The 24,462-nt window shown below is 34.1% G+C and overlaps 1 protein-coding gene across 1 annotated transcript in view; it reads left to right on the top strand.

Annotated features, from left to right (window-relative positions):
• Positions 1-1,276: 1,276 nt before the first annotated feature.
• The window catches only part of LOC145284027 (uncharacterized), a 60,867-nt gene continuing 37,681 nt past the window's right edge, over positions 1,277-24,462 (top strand). Inside the window, exons 1-2 of the mRNA XM_080133117.1 lie at positions 1,277-2,215; positions 14,520-14,721. Of these exons, the coding sequence (XP_079989243.1) occupies positions 14,686-14,721 (36 nt within the window). The 5' untranslated portion in view covers positions 1,277-2,215; positions 14,520-14,685. The remainder of the gene's footprint in view (positions 2,216-14,519; positions 14,722-24,462) is intronic.

Here is a 24,462-nt window from a genome sequence, read left to right as displayed (position 1 = left end):
TGCAGTTTATAAACCGTGCTGTACTTGGAAAAAAATATTAAAATTTAAATCTAAATTAACGTCTTTTTATTTAATTTGTTAGATGAAAGCATACATATAATATTATTTAAGGGCGGTCGATAAGCTGTAGAATTACCGTGACAATTGTGTAGTTTATAAACCGTGCTGTTCTTGGAAAAAATATTTTTAATTTAAATCTAAATTAACGTCTTTTTATTTAATTTGTTTGATGAAAACATGTATATAATATTATTTAAGGGCGGTCCATAAACTGTAGAATTACCGTGACAATTGTGCAGTTTATAAACCGTTCTTTTATTGGATAAAATACTGGATGTGTATTTTCCCCCCTAAAGTCCAACCCTATCCTCACCGTGGTAGGGGGGTGTAACGTTGTAGTTTAACAGCTACACGGCTAAATGGGCTCTGGCAAAAAAAAAAAAAAAAATCCAGAAAATGTTGGCATGAGTTTGTTGCGTCCGTCATCTGGTCGTCTTTTTATACGCTTGCATGTGGCGAGCAAAAAGGCGTGATGGGGGCAGGCTGAAAGGAGAACAATACCCGAAAGATGTAAACCGAACGAAAGAGAAAAATGGGCCTCCCTGCAAGGCCCCGTGTTCTCCCCAGCCTGCTCCCAGTTTCCCTGACTTTGCATGCAACTGGTTTTCAGCTTTTGGAAAGCTCTTTTCTCAGTGTCGGGGTGTTGACTCCACTTCCAAGTTAACAAATAGCTGCAAGTCTGGGTACGGTCCGATTGGTTCCGAAGCTCTTCTGCTGTGAGGTGCGCTTTCGAATCTCCCGAAGGGGGCTACCCTCTAAGCAGGCGACACGTGCTCGTGTTACTATGTAATGCAGGCTTGCCTCGACTCGACTAAGGACGACTAGAGTTCGACTAGATTGTGTGCTCACAAGCCACTTTAAGGCCGCTTTTATTATTCCTACTGTCCAGGAACTCCGAAACGGTATGGTAGTGCAATTATATATGACCGTCCTCCAATACGAAATGGTAGTGCAATTATATATGACGGTCCTCCGATATGATAGTAGGAATGCCAGTTTTGTGAGCGATCATCGCCGTCTTATGAACACAAACTAGTGGTATCTTTATGAATCCTGTTGGGTAGAGAGAACACCTCTGTTTTCTGCTCCGCCTGTTATTCTGAGTAGAAACCACTTTTTAGGAGATGTTCGCAGCAAAGCTTGTTTTTATATAGTGCCCCTCCTTTCGGGAGTTCATCACCTCGCTGCCCAGACGAGAGCTTTCTCCGGTGGAACCTCTTTTTTTTTTCTTTTTTTTATTTTACTTTCCAGTTTAATGGCGAACGAACAGTCACCAGCAAGTGGTCTGCACCGACAGGAAGATGAGTATAGTATCACCCTTTCTTCTTTTTATTTCGATTTCAGTCTTTGTGATTTGATAATTTAATTTAACTGTTTCCATTGTTCCAGCTTTCACACAGCAGTAGATTATCAACACTATAAATATCATCTCTTTTTATAGATTGGAACAAGCAATGAAACCTAGCAGCATCACCGTTCCTGTCTGCCACATGTCTTGTGCACTTTGAATCCAGTATTTCTTTCTTTGCGTTCAAGCACATCTGGGTACAATCAAACTGCGTATGATGTATGTCTATCTGTTTCTTCCAACATTAGCATCTCGAAGTCTTGGCAGCAATCATTGTCATAGAAGTAGAGTAAGTATTCTTTTTCTTTCCTTCTGTGTGTATATTTTTGTAATTTCAGGTACTCCCCTTGATCATGGTGGAATTCTACTATCAGCTATTGTTAGAATTATGTGCATTGGAAAAAACAACTGAATCCAGCAGCATCACCTATCCTAGCTGCCACATGTTTCCTGTAGTTACAGAAGTCCTCAAGTAAGTGTTTCTTTCTTTGTGTACATGCACATCTGGGTACAATCAAATTCTAAACTATTAGCTTTATTTAAATGAATGCAGTTCTGCTTGTATTTCTTCTCATCAGCTAACTTATGCAACTACAAAAAAAAAAAGTAGTACATGGGTGTTTGATCATAGCCAGAAAGTTAAATATATCATTAAAAAAAAAGTTTTTAAATTATTAAAAGGAAAAAAATCATCACAGTAAAAATTATATATATGTAACAAAGAACACAAACAAACATGAAATTGCCATGAGTTTCAGCAAGAAGCAGAAAAGAGAAAAAGTGGAGATAACACCTGGGAAGTAACAGGTAAGAATTTTCTTTATTTCTTATCTCAACTAGCACATAGATTTTTTTCAAATATACATTAAAAAAAATTACCCAAGTCAAACAATTGATGGAAAAACTAAGCATTAAAGTTCAATTAAGCATAAAAAAAAATAAATTCTAATAATTATGTAATCTATATACAAATTGTCTCCCTTGAATATATATATATATACATATTCAAGGGAGACCATTGGTATATAGATCACATAATAATTAGAAGTTATTTTTTTAATTGAAATATATATATATATATTCAAGGGAGACAATTTGTATATATATCATATAATTATTTGAAGTTATTTTTTAATTCAAATATATATATATATATATATTTATTTATTTATTTCAATTAAAAAAATAACTTCTAATAATTGTTATCTGTATTCACATAGTCTTCCTTGAATATATATATATATTCAAGGGAGACAATTTGTATAAAGATCACATAATTATTAGAAGTTATTTTTTTTAATTGAAATAAATAAATATATATATATATATTCAAGGGAGACAATTTGTATATAGATCAGATAATTATTAGAATTATTTTTTTTAATTGAAATAAATATATTTATATATATATATATATATATATATATATATATATATATTATACTAGCATGGGTTACTGGCGTAGCCCCGGTGTTTAGCGGTGTATGCTGCCCCCCTCCCCAACCAAAAAAAAAGCAGAGAAACGGTTAATTTTTTAAAACTTGACCCCTATTATGAACCCTTAAAATTTATTGTTTGGGGCTCCAACGGAGATATTAAGTTAGATCCATGTCCAAGGAAACTATATGTAAAATTTCAAGTGTTTAGACCCATAATTGTCGGAGGAGATTTGTAGGGTTCTCAAAGGCCAAATCATTGAAGTTTGACCCCTCAATCGCCAAATTTCTGTCCAAGTACCAATCACATAGATTTTCCAAAATCTCAGTACCCTTTTTATCAAAATTTGGAATATGTAGACTAAAATTGACAGAGAAATGTACACACAGACAGACATATTCAATTCTATAGATAGATAGATAGATAAATAATGAGAGACAGAAAGATAAATATATACAATGATAAATGAATTAGTAGAGATAGTTGTTAAATTTTTGGAAATATGTATGGCAATTTGATGGTAAGACTTAGAGCTAACTGTTAATATTTAAAATATATACACAGAAATTCAAATGACAGGACTTATATGTAGAGTGCTCAATACATCAGTAGAGCAAGGTAATAAGTTAAAAAAAATGTATACGTCAATTTAGATAACCACAATTTTTTTGGTATTCTTGTGTGAATATGACATAATGTAATATAAATTTTAATAATTTTATTCTAAATGTTATGATTCTCAATGAAAAATCTAAAATGTCAATATATATATATATTTTATATATATATATATATATATATATATATATATATACATATATATATATATATATATTTCAATAAAAAGAATAACTTCTAATAATTATGTCATCTATATAACAATTGTCTCCCTTGAACATATATTGATTATATATATATAAAATATATATATTTATATATATATATATATATATATATATATATATATATATTTATTAAAAAAAAAACTTCTAATAATTATGTGATCAATATTAAAATTGTCTCCCTTGAATATATATATATATATATATATATTTATTTCAATAAAAAATAAGCTCTAATAATTATGTGATCAATATTAAAATTGTCTCCCTTGAATATATATATATATATATATATATATTTATTTCAATAAAAAATAAGCTCTAATAATTATGTGATCTATTTACAAATGGTCCCCCTGTAATATATATATATATATATATATATATATATATATATATATATATATATATATATATATATATATTTCAATTAAAAAATAACTTTTAATAATTATGTGATCTATATACAAATTGTCTCCCTTTTTTAGCACTATTTAAAGTGTAATTATTAAGTACAAATCTAAATAAAATGTCTTTATTGCTCTATGTCTAATTGAGCACTCTTATATAACTCTAGTTTTATCTTAATGTTTACTTATCCTGTAATAAAATACACGTTTTATAATATCAGCTCTGTCTAGTTTTGAGCACTATTTTAAAGTGTTATTATTAAGTAAAAATCTAAATAACATGACTTTATTGCTCTATGTCTCATTGATTGAATTGAAATAAATATATATATATATATTTACTTCAATTAATAAAAATAACTTCTAATTATTATATGATCTATATCAAATTGTCTCCCTTGAATATATATATATGTATATATATATATATATATTTATTTATTTCAATAAAAAAAAACTTCTAATAATTATGTGATCTATATACAAATTGTCTCCCTTGAATATATATATATATAGATTATATATATATATATATATGTATTTCAATTAAAAAAATAACTTCTAATAATTATGTGATTTATATATTTACCAATGATTCTTGCATGTGCTCCATAGTTTTATATAGCTGTGTAGTAAATTTAAAAATTGCTTTGTTTAATTATACAAGACGATTTTACTTTAAGAGTGCTCAATGCATTTATAGAGCTTTGTAGTAAGAGTTGGAAACATTTTGGCAATTATTTTAGACAAATCTACTTCCAGAGTGCTCAATATATTAGTAGAGCTAAATAAAACATTTGAGAAACAGATATGGCATTTCAACTGCATGAATTTATTTTGACAGAGTTCAATACATTAGTAGAGCTAAATATAGACTTTCAAAAAACGTATGGCAATTCAGCTACACGAATATACTTAAGAGTGCTCAATACATTAGTAGACGAAAGAATAAAATTCAGAAAACATGAAGAGCTCTGCAGTATGTTTTGAAAACCTAAATGTCAATATGTAAGTATAGATATACTGTAAGTGTTTATATATATATATATATATATATATATATATATATATATATATATATATATATATATATATATGACAAGTATTAAAACAAGTTTCTTATTTGAGTGCCTAATATATTTGAGAGCTCTATGGTAACTTTATAAAACATATTTCCAAATTATGTTAGATAAATTGTCTTTGAGAGTGCTCATTTCTAAGTAGAGCTCTGTAGAAAATTTTTGAGACATGTTCAGCAATTTAAGTTCATATGAGTTAATAAATAGAGCTATATAGTGACTTGTGCAAACTTATATGGCACTTATCCTAGACAAGTTAACTCTTGTAGCTGTGCAATACGTAAGTAGAGTTCTGCATTAGTTTTGGGGTATGGTTCTCACTTTATTAGGGCAATAACTTGGACACATTATACTATGGACAAATCCATTGAGGACAACCAAAGGTAACCTGTTTTTTTCCACTCTGCTGAATAAGACTCATCCGTCTTGGTTCACTCTTGGGACATTAAAACACACGAGGTGAAGAATTAAAAAAAGAATGCAAAAATGTAAATGTCTTTGCAACTCATTCATTTTCACTTTCATAACACAAAAACATCTGTAAAAACTTGATAAAAGAATGCACAAACAATAAAATACAACTTTGCTGTCTTGGAATCTGAAATCAGTAGAAACTTCCCCTACTGAAATTCCTGCACACCTCAAAAAAAAAAAAAAAAAAGAAAGAAAAAAGAATCCTTCCCAATGCAATACTTTTCAAGCAATTACAGTGTCAGACTTGGTACTGCAATGACTCTGTAAACTGAAAAAAATATACATAATAAAAAATGTTAAGCAAAATTGATTCATGTTAACACCTCTCCCAACACCACAGATTAATTACAAAAATACTTGATAAAGCAAGACACAATTACAAATGTGTATGAAAAAAATAAAAATAAAAAAAATCAACCAAGCAATGGCTCATGATTTCCTGGTGTTTGATGGAATGTGAGTAGGCATACAGCCTGGATAATTTTCCAAGGTAAGTGATGATATTCATCATTATTGTCTTTTTGGATTAGTTCAGATATATCTCATAACTATAATTGTTTTATGTATATATTTATATGTCTAGATGTTATGTGTGCTATTTGCATGTTCCCTATAGAAAAAAGCTACATAAAATCTACAAGTGTATTCTGATGTAAAATTAACCAGTAAAACAATGCTTGTGTTCCTGATACACCAACTATTTCCTATTAGCATATAAGTTGAATCATGAAATGTATCTCCCTTGCCTGTCTCTCTTTATACCTCTGTATTTATCTAGATCTGTCTATCTCCCTTTTCTTATTCTTTATCCCTATTCCCCGTCTTGCTATCCCAGGTAACAGTAGGCGTCGATGAGGCACATCCAGACGCCAACCTACACGGTGCAGAGAAAGGACAGAAAAAAAACTAAGTCCCGATATGCCTAGCAGATTAGAAGGCATTTTGCTACGCCTACATGCACCCAACATGGCAGTAGGAGTTGATCGGGCACTTCCAGACACTTACTTACACTGTTTCGAACTTAAAAATTTCAATTGAATACTACTTGACATGTGTTGGTCCAGTAGCTCCTCATCTACCTATACCTACGTCCACCCCTGTTTGGACTTAGAAATTTTCAATTGAATACACGTTGAGAAGGCTTGGTCTATAGGATTCTCACCTATCTATACCTACATCCCCTCTTGTTTGTACTTTGAATTTTTTCAATTGACTACACGTTGAGAAGGCTTGGTCTATAGGATTCTAACCTATCTATACCTACATCCCCTCTTGTTTGGACTTTGAATTTTTTCAATTGACTACACGTTGAGAAGGCTTGGTCTATAGGATTCTAACCTATCTATACCTACATCCCCTCTTGTTTGGACTTTGAATTTTTTCAATTGACTACACGTTGAGAAGGCTTGGTCTATAGGATTCTAACCTATCTATACCTACATCCCCTCTTGATTGGACTTAGAAATTTTTCAATTGAATACACGTTGAGAAGGCTTGGTCTATAGGATTCTCACCTATCTATACCTACATTCCCTCTTGTTTGGACTTAGAATTTTTTCAATTGAATACACGTTGAGAAGGCTTGGTCTATAGGATTCTAACCTATCTATACCTACATCCCCTCTTGTTTGGACTTAGAATTTTTTCAATTGAATACACGTTGAGAAGGCTTGGTCTATAGGATTCTATCCTATCTATACCTACATCCCCTCTTGTTTGGACTTAGAATTTTTTCAATTGAATACACGTTGAGAAGGCTTGGTCTATAGGATTCTAACCTATCTATACCTACATCCCCTCTTGTTTGGACTTAGAATTTTTTCAATTGAATACACGTTGAGAAGGCTTGGTCTATAGGATTCTAACCTATCTATACCTACATCCCCTCTTGTTTGGACTTAGAATTTTTCAATTGAATACAATCCGAGAAGGCTTGGTTTATAGGATTTTCACCTATCTATACCTACATCCCCTTTTGTTTGGACTTAGAATTTTTCAATTGAATACAATCCGAGAAGGCTTGGTCTATAGGATTGTCACCTATCTATACCTACATCCCCTCTTGTTTGGACTTAGAATTTTTCAATTGAATACAATCCGAGAAGGCTTGGTCTATAGGATTGTCACCTATCTATACCTACATCCCCTCTTGTTTGGACTTAGAATTTTTCAATTGAATACAATCCGAGAAGGCTTGGTCTATAGGATTGTCACCTATCTATACCTACATCCCCTCTTGTTTGGACTTAGAATTTTTCAATTGAATACAATCCGAGAAGGCTTGGTCTATAGGATTGTCACCTATCTATACCTACATCCCCTCTTGTTTGGACTTAGAATTTTTCAATTGAATACAATCCGAGAAGGCTTGGTCTATAGGATTGTCACCTATCTATACCTACATCCCCTCTTGTTTGGACTTAGAATTTTTCAATTGAATACAATCCGAGAAGGCTTGGTCTATAGGATTGTCACCTATCTATACCTACATCCCCTCTTGTTTGGACTTAGAATTTTTCAATTGAATACAATCCGAGAAGGCTTGGTCTATAGGATTGTCACCTATCTATACCTACATCCTCTCTTGTTTTGACTTAGAATTTTTTCAATTGAATACAATCCGAGAAGGCTTGGTCTATAGGATTGTCACCTATCTATACCTACATCCCCTTTTGTTTGGACTTAGAAATTTTTCAATTGAATACACGTTGAGAAGGCTTGGTCTATAGGATTCTCACCTATCTATACCTACATTCCCTCTTGTTTGGACTTAGAATTTTTTCAATTGAATACACGTTGAGAACGCTTGGTCTATAGGATTCTAACCTATCTATACCTACATCCCCTCTTGTTTGGACTTAGAATTTTTTCAATTGAATTACACGTTGAGAAGGCTTGGTCTATAGGATTCTATCCTATCTATACCTACATCCCCTCTTGTTTGGACTTAGAATTTTTTCAATTGAATACACGTTGAGAAGGCTTGGTCTATAGGATTCTAACCTATCTATACCTACATCCCTCTTGTTTGGACTTAGAATTATTTCAATTGAATACACGTTGAGAAGGCTTGGTCTATAGGATTCTAACCTATCTATACCTACATCCCTTCTTGTTAGGACTTAGAATTTTTTCAATTGACTACACGTTGAGAAGTCTTGTCTATAGGATTCCGACCTATCTATACCTACATCCCCTCTTGTTTGGACTTAGAATTTTTTCAATTGAATACACGTTGAGAAGGCTTGGTCTATAGGATTCTAACCTATCTATACCTACATCCCCTCTTGTTTGGACTTAGAAATTTTTTCAATTGAATACACGTTGAGAAGGCTTGGCCTATAGGATTCTAACCTATCTATACCTACATCCCCTCTTGTTTCGACTTAGAATTTTTTCAATTGAATACACGTTGAGAAGGCTTGGTCTATAGGATTGCCACCTATCTATACCTACATCCCGTCTTGTTTGGACTTAGAAATTTTTCAATTGAATACACGTTGAGAAAGCTTGGTCTATAGGATTCTCACCTATCTATACCTACATCCCCTCTTGTTTGGACTTAGAATTTTTTCAATTGAATACACGTTGAGAAGGCTTGGTCTATAGGATTCTTACCTATCTATACCTACATCCCCTCTTGTTTGGACTTAGAATTTTTCCGATTGAATACACGTCGAGAAGGCTTGGTCTATAGGATTCTCATCTATCAATACCTACATCCCCTCTTGTTTGGACTTAGAATTTTTCAATTGAATACACGTTGAGAAGGCTTGGTCTATAGGATTCTCATCTATCTATACCTACATCCCCTCTTGTTTGGACTTAGAATTTTTCAATTGAATACACGTTGAGAAGGCTTGGTCTATAGGATTCTAACCTATCTATACCTACATCCCCTCTTGTTTGGACTTAGAATTTTTTCAATTGAATACACGTTGAGAAGGCTTGGTCTATAGGATTCTCACCTATCTATACCTACATCCCCTCTTGTTTGGACTTGGAATTTTTCAATTGAATACAATCTGAGAAGGCTTGGTCTATAGGATTCTCACCTATCTATACCTACATCCCCTCTTGTTTGGACTTGGAATTTTTTCAATTGAATACACGTTGAGAAGGCTTGGTCTATAGGATTCTCACCTATCTATACCTACATCCCCTCTTGTTTGGACTTAAAAATTTTTCGATTGAATACACGTCGAGAAGGCTTGGGTCTATAGGATTCTCACCTATCTATACCTACACCCCCTCTTGTTTGGACTTAGAATTTTTTCAATTGAATACACGTTGAGAAGGCTTGGTCTATAGGATTCTATCCTATCTATACCTACATCCCCTCTTGTTTGGACTTAGAATTTTTCAATTGAATACACGTTGAGAAGGCTTGGTCTATAGGATTCTAACCTATCTATACCTACATCCCCTCTTGTTTGGACTTAGAATTTTTCAATTGAATACAATCTGAGAAGGCTTGGTCTATAGGATTCTCACCTATCTATACCTACATCCCCTCTTGTTTGGACTTAGAATTTTTTCGATTGAATACACGTCGAGAAGGCTTGGTCTATAGGATTCTCATCTATCAATACCTACATCCCCTCTTGTTTGGACTTAGAATCTTTTAAATTGAAATACAATCCGAGAAGGCTTGGTCTATAGGATTGTCACCTATCTATACCTACATCACCTCTTGTTTGGACTTAGAATTTTTTCAATTGAATACAATCCGAGAAGGCTTGGTCTATAGGATTGTCATCTATCTATACCTACATCCCCTCTTGTTTGGACTTCGAATTTTTTCAATTGAATACAATCCGAGAAGGCTTGGTCTATAGGATTGTCACCTATCTATACCTACATCCCCTCTTGTTTGGACTTAGAATTTTTTCAATTGAATACAATCCGAGAAGGCTTGGTCTATAGGATTGTCACCTATCTATACCTACATCCCCTCTTGTTTGGACTTAGAATTTTTTCAATTGAATACAATCCGAGAAGGCTTGGTCTATAGGATTGTCACCTATCTATACCTACATCCCCTCTGGTTTGGACTTAGAATTTTTTCAATTGAATACAATCCGAGAAGGCTTGGTCTATAGGATTGTCACCTATCTATACCTACATCCCCTCTTGTTTGGACTTAGAATTTTTTCAATTGAATACAATCCGAGAAGGCTTCGTCTATAGGATTGTCACCTATCTATACCTACATCCCCTCTTGTTTGGACTTAGAATTTTTCAATTGAATACAGTCCGAGAAGGCTTGGTCTATAGGATTGTCATCTATCTATACCTACATCCCCTCTTGTTTGGACTTAGAATTTTTTCAATTGAATACAATCCGAGAAGGCTTGGTCTATAGGATTGTCACCTATCTATACCTACATCCCCTCTTGTTTGGACTTAGAATTTTTTCAATTGAATACAATCCGAGAAGGCTTGGTCTATAGGATTGTCACCTATCTATACCTACATCCCCTCTTGTTTGGACTTAGAATTTTTCAATTGAAGTTGAAAGAGTTGACCTTTTCAGACTCTACCAAACTCCTCCACCAGTTTTGGGTCTAAACACTTGAAATTTTAGATGTATGTTACCTGAACATGAGTCAAACTTTTTAATATACATATGCACAGTAAATTATGAACAGTATATAGGGCCCAAGAAAAGCTGGGCTGAACTGCTAGTTTATATATATATATATATGAACTTCTTTCCAGTTAACAAAAAAAAACATTAAGAAATTTACATGTGGGGTTTGAATTTACAGACCACGTCATGTAAAAAAAAACAAAACATAAATTTTCAAATCTTATAAAATTCATTGCAGTTAATGAAAAAAAAGTTAAGAAATTTATGTGCAGAGTTTGAACCTACAGACCATGTAATGCAAAAAACAACACATTATCAATTTACACACAGTAGAATTTTCACAACCCGTTATGCTAAGCAACGACATGGAAAAAATAGCTTTACCGATGATAGATAAATTAAAAGAATGGTTTTGATTATCAATTATTGGTAATTATCGGGGGTATTCTGAGACAAAACTAAGATAGCTCCCAGACTTATACACTAAAGTTCTGTGAATTTTAAAGAAAATCTGTTCAGCCATTTTGGAGTCTATAAGGAACTCTCTCTCTCACATACACACAAAGTTGCATTTATATAATTGTAGAGATAAATTTTATTTTGGTTTTTATTTATTGGTTTAATTTTATTTATTTAGTTATTTTGATTTAAGTCATGTGTTGGAGAGGGAGGATAAAGAGGGCTGTGGCAAAGTCTATTATTCTAGTTCTTTTTTAACTATTATATATATCTATATGTCTATATATCTATAAAAGTGAATGTGTCTGTGTGTGTGTCTGTGTACATTTCCATACGCAATAACTCTGTCAATTTTTAGTCTACAGACTCGAAATTTGATATACAGGGTACTGAGATTTGGGAAAATTATGTGACTGGTTTTTGGGCAGAAATTTGGCGATTAAGGGGTCAAAGTTCAACAATTTGACCTTTGAGAACTCTACTAAACTCCTCCGACAATTTTGGGTCTACGCACTTGAAATTTTAGATATAGGTTCCTTAGACATGGATCTAACTTAATAACTTGATTTGAGCCCAAAACAATAAATTTTAAGGAGTTATAATAGGGGTCAAATGTTAAAAAAATTGACTTCTGCGGTCTCTTCCAAATTACTCAGACAATTTCTGGTCTAAATATTTGAAATTTTACATAAAGGGTATTAAGAGATAGGGCAAGCTTTTTCATCAGTTTGGGTCGAAAATGTTTAGTCACCAATATATAAATGCATGCATGTATGTATGTCTGTTTGCATGTCTGCCTTAAACTTTCAATAGAGGTGACGGATTTTACCAAGATCAGTATCGTTTTAAAGTTCAACCTTTCATACGACAAATATCGAAAAATTGGCTAAAACATTAATATCTTCCCCTTTTTTCTACAGGAGGGGGGTCACTTTTTTCGCCTATATTTTTTAAACTTATCCTCTCCTTTAGATTGTCTAGTCTTAATTTAAAAAAATGTCGCTTCCAGTTTGGCGGTGGTCATAACAGCATAAATGTTAGGTTTTACCCCGTTCTTTTCCTCCTTTGCGGTACGGGTTCGAGTCTGCCTTCCTACTACCATTTTTTTTTTTTTTTGCTCAACATACACATCCAAACACCCGGGCAACACCGGGCTGAAATGCTAGTACATCTATAAAAGTGAATGTGTCTGTATGTGTGTCTGTATCTGTGTGTGTCTGTGTACATTTCCCTACAAAATAACTATGTCAATTTTCAGTCTACAGACTCGAAATTTGATATACAGGGTACTGAGATTTGGGAAAATCTTTGTGACGTGGTTTCAGCCAGAGATTTCACTGTTAAGGGGTCAAAGTTCAACAATTTGACCTTTGATAACTCTACCAAACTCCTCCGAAAATTTGGGTCTAAACACTTGAAATTTTAGATATAGGTTCCTTGGACATTGATCCAACTTAACTCGACTTGAACCCAAAACAATAAATTTTAAGGGGTCATAATAGGGATAAAAGTTAAAAAAAATTAAACGTTTTTTTTTTTTTTTTGCTCAGTATACACCTTTATGTCTTCAAATCAGTCATCCTGGAGAAGTCTTGAAATAAAGATGAAATGCTGATAATTATATGAATAATTTTGGTTATTCCTTTTCCATATTTCTATATTTATTTATATATAGTGTTTCACTTTTGCTGTAGTAAAATAATTTTTTGAATGATGGCTCAGATTTTGTGAAACTTTGTCTTTCAACATACTTACTCCTTTGATGGAATAGTCATTACTGACCAGCCGTGACACTTTTCACAAATCTTCGCTACTGACTCCGGTTCTGCGCCATTCTGAGCAACTCAGCCATGCTAATGTCCGCAATGTCCTTCACTTTGTCTGACATTCTTGTTTTTGGTCTTCTACATCCTCATTTGCTAGAGGTTGTTCCAAAGAGTAGATTTTTTGCTAGGCCATCTGTTCTGGCGACATGTCCCAAAAATTACTTGCAATAACACTAGCACCTGCTCCTCTCTGTGCCCCAGTGGTATCCCCAAAGGTTACAAAACTTCTGAAAACCATCAATAGCTTTGCTATCCAAATTTAATTTTGTCACATCTTAGTTCCACTTCATTGGAATTCTCTTCCTGCTCCCAGTTTCCACAAGTACCAATATACAAAAATTTAAAATGATAACATTTTTCTACTCAACTCCCTACTTAGGATGTTTTCTATAAATCTGGTCCCTAATCAAAGTAACCCCTTTCATTTTAACGGCAGATTCATCAGATTCGTCTTTTTATAAGTTTTATTTTTTTATTACATTTTTACCCCAAATAAGGCACAGTACCACTTTGATATAGGGGGATAATATCAGAGACATAAGTTACAGGGATACTATGAAAGGAGTTGAGCAGCAAGATATCTGTTCACATTATACTTGAACTTCTGCATGTCAGTACAGTTGGGGAAGCAGGAACCTGGAAGGGACTTCCAAAGCCTAGTTGTTCTGGGGAAGAAACTATGAGAGTAAAGGCTTTCTTACATCTAGAGATCTCTACTGTGTAGAGGTGGGACTTTGCTGCTTGTCGGGTTTGTCAAAGGTTTTTACGTCAAAGGTGTATAAGGGCTTGTAGTTTGTCGGAGCATTCACCATTAAAATATTTAAATAAGATACATCTTTCTGTAACAGCTAATAAAAACGGAGCCCTTGGTCATCCCAATTTTAGTTGACCACTTAGCTTTAACGTTTCAAGATTATGTAATTCAAGTATTTGTGATTGTAGGGAGAGACAACTCATGCCTTTTTTTTAAACAAACGTTTCTTCTTTGCAGATATCTCCTGACTATGAAGTTCGTCCCTTTGATACAATTCACCGTGTCCGCAGTCAAGGATACCTTGTTTACCGTCGATACAAACGCCTGAAGCCATTGTTCCAACATGTGGAAGTGAAAAACGTTCAGCAAATTGTTAAGGAAATGGGAGGAGAGGAGAGCGTTTATGATGTCTCTTGGTTTCCAGAACTGGCCTACACAGGTAACGTTAAATGGAGATTGTGGGGTGACAATTGCAGTTCACTTAAAGGGGAACAATATTACAAGAAGACGGTGTAGGAACAGAATAGTTTACAAAGTACCCTTCCCATGTTAAGAATGTATTTCTAAATAATAAAGTAACTACTTAGTTATATTTTCCAGCCTAGTACTCTGTTATAAGGAAAACCTTTTCAAAATAAGAGTGTAATATTTATATTTTTATTTTCAGAAATTTAGATAAGATAAACCATCGGTACCGACAGTTTCAAATCTGATAATAGGAACCATTTTAGTTCCTATTACCAAGCTTTCTTCAGCTGATCTATCTCATCTGCCTATACCTGCAGTTACATACAGATGAGATAGACCACCTAAAGAGAGCGTGATACTGGGATCTAAAACGGTTCCTTATTATCAGGTTTGAAACCGACGGTACCAACGGCTTATCTCATCTAAATTTCTGAAAGTAAAAGAATATAAATAATCAAGTTACTATTTAAAAAAGGCATTGCCAAGACTGTTGCAAAGAAGGTTGGCTCTCTCTGCTGTAGTAGAAAGTCACTTACGCCTGAGAGTATTCTGTATCTCTACAAGAACACCATTCGTCCATATATGGAGTATTGTCACCACATAGGGGCTGGTGCATCTGCTACTATTCTCTCCCTCTTAGACAGGGTTCAAAAGAGAGTCGCCAACCTAATAGGTCCTGCACTGTTAGCTAGGCTTCAACTGTTGTTCAATCGACGAAATGTTGCATGCCTCTGCCTGTTTTCCAAGTATTTTAATGATAGGTGCTCTGACAAACTACAAACCCTTGTATCCTGTCGATGTAAATACTGCCGAGAAACTTTACAAGCAGCAAAATCCCACCCCTACACAGTAGAGATCCCCAGATGCCTTCTACTGTAATAGTTTCTTTCCTATGACTTCTAAATGTTAGAATTCCTTTCTGAGTTCCTGTTTCCCTGACTGTACTGACATGCAGAAGTTCAAGTATAATGTAAACAGACATCTTGCTGCTCAACTCCCTACATGGTATCTCTGCAAATTATGGCCCTGATAGTAGCCCTCTATAAATTGTTTGGGGTGAAAATGCAATCTGTAATATAAAACTGTAAAAATGAAAACAAGATACACAAACTAATATAGTAATTATAATGATTAACAAAATGAGATTTTACTTTTTTAGGTGATTACTTGTGAACACATTAAAAGACTTGATGGAAACAAGAAAAACAAACAAAACAGTTTTCAAATTTATGGTTGGAAATCGGTTGTGTATTTAACTAAAAATTATAAAATAATTTCCAGGCTATTCTAACGTTTTGGGGATGTTTACTAAATTTTTTTACCACTAATCCTGAATCTGACTGGCAAAGTTGTAAAAGCAGAATCTCTTCAAAAAAATAAATATATAGAATTTATCTTTGAGACCAAAATATACAATTTTGGTTAACCTGCTCTAAAACGTTAGAATATCCTGCAAATGTGCTTACATTTATATGTGAAACTGATCCTAGCATTACAAGCATATGCTGTATTTTCGTGGACATTGGCAATATTACCTACCTAATGTGCTTCAATAAGTCGTATCTTTTTTATGTGTTGGTCAATTTTTAAAAGAATTACATTGCTGGAAAGAGAATAGAATAAGCATTCCAATGATGTTAATTTATTTTTCTTTTATGCATTCAATGTTTTTATGCGCCAAGTTAAAAATGAAAAAACGGTAAAAAGTGACGACGGCAAAAAGGGAAACTGTTTTTTCAATGTTTACATTTCATTCATTCCATTTGGATAAGCATAGAAGTTCATCTCTACTGTACTTTGATGTATATTTTTACGACCACAGGAAGCAAAGTTACGACCGAGCAAAGTTGACAAAGAATATTTCAAAATTGATAAACTGATCCTTCACTTTAAATTCTAAAATATATTTTTTGGGAAATGTTTACAAAAAAAAAAGTCATTCTTTAGGGGCTGGTGATTTAGCTAATAGTATTAAATTAACCATAATTCACTCTACATGCATCGTGAGAAGACCAAGGTGATGTTAAACCAGCACGCTGCCAAGTCGTCAATAACTGTTGATGGAAAGACCATTGAATAATAAAAGTAATATTTAGAGGGTCTCATATTGTAAAAGAAAACGTTAATTTTCACAATAAATTAAAAAATAATTTTGAATTTGAAACAAAAATTAATAAAACATGTTTGTAATTGTTTTTTTTAATTCATAAAACACATGTGATGTTAAACCAGCACGCTGTCTAGTCGCCAATAATTGTTGATGGAATAACCATTGAGGACATTGAAAGCTACATCTACTTGGGAAAGAAAATTATCAAAAATGGAGAGCTCCTCCCTGAGATAACGAGAAGGATAGCATTGGGATGGGCAGCTTTGGGAAAGTGGAGAATATCATGAGAATCCAAAAGAAAATATGACAATCAAAGGGAAGATCTTCAATGAATATGTGATGATCTACGGTAGTGAAACATGGGCCCTGACAACTCGCCAAAGTGAAATCTTGGCAGTAGCACAAAGGAAGGTAGAGAGAATAATGTTAGGCATCACTCTACAAGACAGAAAGACAAACATTTGGATCCACCAACAAACAAGAGTTATTGACATCAATACTGCCATCAAAACATCCAAACACAGATGGACAGAGCATGTAGCCAGATAACCTGACAACAGACAACGGAATTGACATCTTGTGAACATAAGAGGCCAAAGGGAAGACCAAGAATGAGATGGAGGGACGACCTGATACAACACGTGTTCCACATAGTAGCGGATAGCTCAGGACAGAGATAGATAGCTAAAGTCCAGGGAGGGGTTCCTCATTGAGTGATAAAACCCTTGTTGATTGATTGAATCAATCATAATTCATTATTATTGTGTATACTAAGAGTTTTCAAAGAGGCCATTATCAAAGATTTTTTTTTGTCAACAATTTGTGGTGTTCCCTGAAATCTAGGTGACAAGTCTCCCCAGATTTTCAGTACTGTTCACCTCTTTTAAATAATTTTGCATTATCGCAATAGCTGTTTACCATTGACTTTTCACTGGTATTGACCATTGGTCATCATTGGAATTTAAAGAAATGGGAGCAAAGGAAAGCATTTGTAATATCTCATTACTTCCAAAACTGGCCTACACAAGTAACGTCACATGGAGATTGCATAGTGACAATCAGTTATGGCAACACAGAATATTTTTCTTTGGTATGCTTAATATTTAGTAATATTTTGTTTTAATAATTATCTTTTTTAATACATTAATAATTACAGAAAAATATAATTAAAAATAAACTCAAGGGTGTGAGTGCATATAGAAACATTGATTTAATTTGAATAAAATAAAATATGCATCAAGTGCTCTTGAAAGCCAAATCACAACGTAATATTAGGAAAATAAACAATATTTTACGTGCTTGAAATTTATAACAAATATATTTCAGAGATATACTCCATCTTCTTAAAGATGGAGTATATATCTCTGAAATATAATTGTGATTTGGCTTTCAAGCGCACCTGATGCATATTTTATTTCATATAATTAAAAATATTTTGAAAACATTTTTTTCTATTGCTCCCCACCCCCCCAAAGTAGTTTTTATTATTATTATTATTTTTTCTTTGGTAAATTTTTAAGACGTGCCCAGCATATTATAAACACCCTAACCTCCCCATGTTAAGAATGGCTTTCGGAATAAGCACCCAACAACCTAGAAAGCTGTTCTTAACATGGGGAGGCTGGAGGGGGGTATTCCGAAAGCCATTCTGAACATGGGGTGGTTGGGGGTGTTTATACTACGCTGGGGCAGGTTATAAAAAAAATTCTTTTTTTTTTTTTTCTTTTTTTTCATATAGCTAAAATTTGAAAAAAAAAAATTTTATGAACGAAGAAATTGAGCCATGGTGTTATTAAAGAAAACTTATTTTAAAAGAGATTGGAGCTTTGTTGTCAGCCTCTTGTCGTGGAGTTGAGATATTGAATCCAGGGTTGATGCTGCAAAAAATACAGTAAGGAGGAAATGTGTTTTTATGTGATTATAGCAGTCTGGAGACCGCCAAGGGAGATCTCAAGGGAGATCACTCTCGTTTCTTGATGAGACGTTCCTTTGTACACCAGGAACACAAAAATAGGTTTGCTACTTTGACCTTTGTGAGGTGAACTTGTTTCAAGGGTGTCCATGACATCCACAGATACTGATAACAACTTGGTTTGTTTAGCTGGCAATAAATAAAGATAGTAGCAATCCTATTTTCACGCTTCTATTATACCAAGGAACGTCTCCTCAAGAAACGAGTTATCTCCCTTGAGCAAGATGGGGCCCACAATCACATTAAAACACATTTTCTTTCGTTTTTGTATTTTTGGAGCATCAACTTTGGATTTAATATTTCAGTTCCACCACAAGATGTTGACAACAAAGTTCCGATATCTTTACAAATAAGTTTTCTTTAATGATACCTCCAAACTGATAAATTTCTTAAAAAGATTAAATAGGTTAAAATAGTTGTTCTTTTTCTTATTCTTTTTATACATTTTCATACCATTTAAAAAAAAAATTTTTTGTAATGTTTTTATGTGATGGCAATGCTGATTGTGATACAGCTGATCATCGTGTTTGTGTTGTCAACTGTCCAAAATGTCCACCGACGTAATGGATGAGGGCAGTTTCGCTGTCAGTCCTTTTTTTTTTTTTTTTTTTTTGGAGTCGCAGATAATCTTGCATCCGACACTTATCAGATAAACATTCGCAGAATAAAAGAATGGACTAAGAAAAGAGAAAGAAATTTTTTTTCCAATTCCAATACCCGAAAATTCTGATTTTTCTGACTCCGAATTCCAATTAATCATCCCAACACTTGTGTCAACCTAAAAAAGGATATTTAGAATTGTATTTTTAATATTTACCGCGTCTTTCTCTTTCCAGGTGATACAACATTTGAGGTGTTCTTGAATGACTGTCCTGTTGATCTACTGAAAGTCCGAGTGCTCATCTTGGAAGCAACATATCTGGAGAGTGTCACACCAGGATTAGTGCATAAGGCTCGAGAGCGTGGCCACACCCATGTTGCTGAAATAATTGAACATGCTCACCTATTTTCGGATATAGAAAAACTTGTGCTCATTCACATGTCTGATAAATATTCATCGCTTTTTGCTCGAGAGGCTATTGCTTACCAAATGTCGCCGGCTCTTCGGAAAAAAGTGGTTCTCGCCACTTTGGCCAAGGATAGGTTATGATTAGGACTATGACAAGAGAATATTCTTTCCATTGTTTTGACTCCCAAGTATATATCCGACACAATTAATCGAGAACCACATCACTCTATCTAAAAACATATAAAATATTAACTGATATATACTCAAGAGTCAAAATAATGAAAATAATATTCTCTTGTCATAGCCCTAGTTATTACTATTTAAACATGCCCTCAAATAAAATGACAAACACACACAGGTTTATTATATATATATTTAGTATAAGTGTAAATATATATTTTCACTCACTATTGGTATATACGTGTATCTTACACTCTCGACAATTTGGCCAGGGATAGGTTATGACCGTTCTTGTTCTCCAAGATTTCTGCAGAAATTTTTTTCTTATCACACTTTGAATGTAGTTTGTCATGCTACCAGAATTTTAATTGCATTAAAGATTTGGTCAGAAGAGATAGAGAAGAGTTCAAAATGGTCAATAAGGATCAAATAACAGAATAAAAGCGAACATATTTGAACTGAAATATATTAAACCTATGCAAAATTTATATCATGTATGCCATGTAATTTTTAGAAGACGTCATATTGAAAAATCTTTGTCATTAATTTTTGCTGTGGTTGCATAAGGATCCAGAAGAAAAACATAACTCGATAATTTGCGTAAACAAAATATATTGAACAGAAAAGCAAATATAGAGTGTCGGTATACAGGGTGCAACCATAAAAGTGTTACCTTAAAGAAAACAACACTACAGCTTTATTTAAAAAATTTTATTGAAAAAAATAAATTCAGATAACTTGATTACATAGTAGAGCTGATATCTATTCAATGTAGCCGCCTTCAGCCTCAATCACCACTTCAATGCGGGTCCAGAACTGAGAGCATGCCTTTTCCATAAGCGTTGGCAGGAGCTTGGCGAATACTTAGTGGATGGTGGCGGTAAGGCTGGTTTTGGTGTTGTGGGAGGTCATGTAGGTGATGTTCTCGACATATGACCAAACAAAGTAGTCTAGCAGGTTCAGGTGTTGTGGGAGGAGGGTGGCAGTGAGACAGGGGTACAAAGTCGTTACACTCTTTCTGAAGCCAAGCCTGGGTTTCTTGTGGGTCGGCAACGAGTCCTACTACCACACCCGACGGTCTGCCAGCAACCACCTGATTGCATCAGGGGATCACCCCATTCTTCAGTACATCCAGATACACATTGGTATTGACTTTCAAGCCGACTTTGAAGATGTGAGGTGGCATGATGTGGCCCTCACTTGAAACACCACCAAAGACTATAACCCTAGCAGTAAACTTTGTTTTCATCACCCTGGGTATGTCCCCGTTATTCCTGGGAATCCAGCAATGTATTTTGAGGGTGCTGACAATGGGCTTGTTGTCATAACTTGGATCGGTAGCATGAGTTGTAGAGCCGCGCATCTTCGATTTCACTCGTTGAACATTGTGTCATTTTCAGACATGATAGAAGGATCCTATCACTCTTTGGATTTGTACGCAACTAGCCAACTAGTAGATGCTCTGTAACAAAAAAAATAAAACCGGTTTTCATCAAACAGAAATGGAATCATGTCTTCTTTTCTAAGGTGACAATTTTATCATTCCACCATTGAGTGGAAAAGTTTGTTATTATATATAAGATTGGGTACCAAACTTCATAATTCTACACAGGTCTCAATATTTTTTTCTCTTTGTGTTTATTACGATAAGACCTGGCAATATATATATATATATATATATATATATATATATATATATATATATATATATATATATATATATATATATTTATTGAAATCCTTTGAGATGAAGAATTTGTATATTTATTTATTTTATTTGCGGACTGTTGTCCTTCGGGGTCTTTGGTACAGTGGATAGAGGCATTGAATCTCTACAGTTCTAGGCCTTGATACGGGTACAGAATTGAGAGCATGCCTTTTCCACAAGCGTTGGCAGGACCTTGGCAAATATTTAGTGGATGGCGGCGATAAGGTTGGCTTTGGTGTTGTGGGAGGTCATGTTGGTGATGTTCTCGACGTATGGCCAAACAAAGTAGTCTAGCATGTTCAGGTGTCGTAGGTGGAGGGTAAAAAGTCGTAGCACTCCTTCTGAAGCAAGGCTGGGTTTCTTTGGACTTGCGGGCTGGCATCAAGTCCTGCTACCACACTCAGGGTCTGCCAGTAACTACCTGATTGAAGGTAGCGGGTTCAATCCTACCCAAAGCCGGCCAAAGAATTAGTTGGCCAAAATGTGGTGAGATACCAACAACTATGGAATGCAGTAATTATAGAGGATACAGTTAAGAGACTCAGCATTCCTATCTTGTTGTGGTTAACCACCTGAAGAAGGCCAGAGGATGAGTTGGTCCGAACATGGTGAAACACAACTATGAAGATGAGGATAACTGTCCGCAAATAAAATAAAGACCTGCCAACTTTTGTCTTCTATTTGAATGACACTGTTCTAGTTCTATTTGTGGGTATCTTTCGATCAAAGGTATTCTAAATGGTGTCGATCACTACATCTTCCTGTGAACACTGTTTGTGTCTTCTGCAAGAACTGAGAGGCTTGGATTATGTAGACTACATTTCCAATCATCTTCTCACATTGCTTTAAAATATCTTTATAAATTCCTTTTTCGTTTCAGATATACCGTTTCTTTAATCTTATAAATGTTCATCCATGTTTTGTCTGTGAGAGCAGCAGTTTTTCAAACGCTGATCTTATTTTTTGCACAAACATCAATTCAGCTGGAGGTAATGAAGATGGTATATGACTGTTTGGCATTATTGGGACGCGTGCAGAATTTGAATCGGATGTAATTAATCATCTGCTCGACTTTGCTCAGAACATGATGACATGCGCTCGGGTTCGACTGTAATCTGACCTAAGATGCTAATCAGCCAATCAATATGCGGCAAAGGAGCAGACGATCTTTGGGGAAATATTGGAAGAAAAAAAACCATAAATTAACTAAATAATACATCCTTAAATGGCCGTTCCTAACTTTATACAAGATGAATATCTTCACCTTGGATTAACAATTGCAGATACCAGAAGATATCATTTTTGTTAATGATCCTTTTGCTCCATCTTAAACCATATATTGATAAGCTACCCAGTTGGTGAAGTTTCTTCCACATCCTCTGTCTCTTCTCATCCCACTTTGGCATCGTCTGATGCGACTGTAGAAAAGGCTACATAATCATAAGGGAAAATCCCGGCTGTCTTAATGTAATAAAAAAAAAAAAAACCTGATTGTCCAGCTCCACCCACAGGAAAAAAATTGTTCATGAAAAAAAAAAGTTATATTAGTGACAAAAATAAAGAAAAAATGCAAGTAAAAAAAAAAAATACATGGAAAATACACAAAAAATGCTTTTTTAAAAACTTTTGTTACAAAAAAATATGAAAAACACAAAATTGGTTTTCTTAACTTTGTTCAATTTTGTTTGACAAAAAAAAATGTTTAAAAAATATAATTTGTTTATTTTTTTTCACTTAAAAAAATTGTTACAAGAATAAAACAGAAATTGTTATGATAGGTTGTTGTTTCTTTTTTCTTTTTGTTATATATTTTTTTCTGGTGATTTTATTATATTTAAATGTTTTTTTTTTCAGTATATTCCTTGAGTAGCGTTGTTACGCTTTGATAATTGACGATGGATTTCTATGTTAGTGGGATAAATAAACTTGTTTCTCGTTGGCAAAAATGTGTCGATTTTAATGGTTCTTATTTCGATTAATAAAGTTTATTCTGAAAGAACTTATAATTTTTTGAAGTTGAACAAAAAAACGACATTATTTTTCAAACTATCATAATTCCTTTCATAATAAACTTTATTAATCGAAAAAAGAACCATTAGCATATTAAGTGATGCTCTTTGTGTAAACAAATTGAGCTTAGGTTTTTGGACAGTGTCAAAACACTGTTAATTCACTGCCCGCATAGCAGCAGCTGAATAGCACAATGGTTAGAAGCTCCGACTGTCGTTTGGGCGGTCAGGTTTTGATCCTGGCTTGAGGTAGTTGCTTGTCTAGCAACACTGATGAGCTGTGAAACAACAAAACAGTACTGTATGTAGATGACTATATATATATATATATATATATATATATATATATAATGTTGGTTGTCCATTGATCCGATGATGACGTTTTCGTTTTGCATCTCATCTATAAATGAATGCAGAGGTGACTCTGCAGCCCCAGCCTAGAAGCACATAATCTTGAACAATGGGGACATCACAAGTCAGTTGTTGTGATCTCTGCTAAGGCTGCTCTGTGGTGTGTCTCTCTGGTAGCAGTGAGTTTCTGGCATCTGGTTTCTTCAAAATTGGCAGCAGCTTTATTAACTGAGTCTTGCCATTTTAGTCTGTCCATGGTATAACCCTCCAGGTCTTTCGATTTGATGTAGCACCACAGGAGAATAGCTTTAACCGTGTCCTTACATTGTAGTCTTACCCAATCTCCTTACACCGTAGTCTTGCTCAATCTAAG

This window comes from Euprymna scolopes, chromosome 8 (assembly GCF_053919585.1).
Source record: "Euprymna scolopes isolate OS-2025 chromosome 8, ASM5391958v1, whole genome shotgun sequence".
Classification (NCBI taxonomy): Eukaryota; Metazoa; Mollusca; class Cephalopoda; order Sepiida; family Sepiolidae; genus Euprymna; species Euprymna scolopes.
The sequence above is the reverse complement of the archived record's forward strand: the minus strand, read 5'-3'. Positions and strand labels throughout refer to the sequence as shown.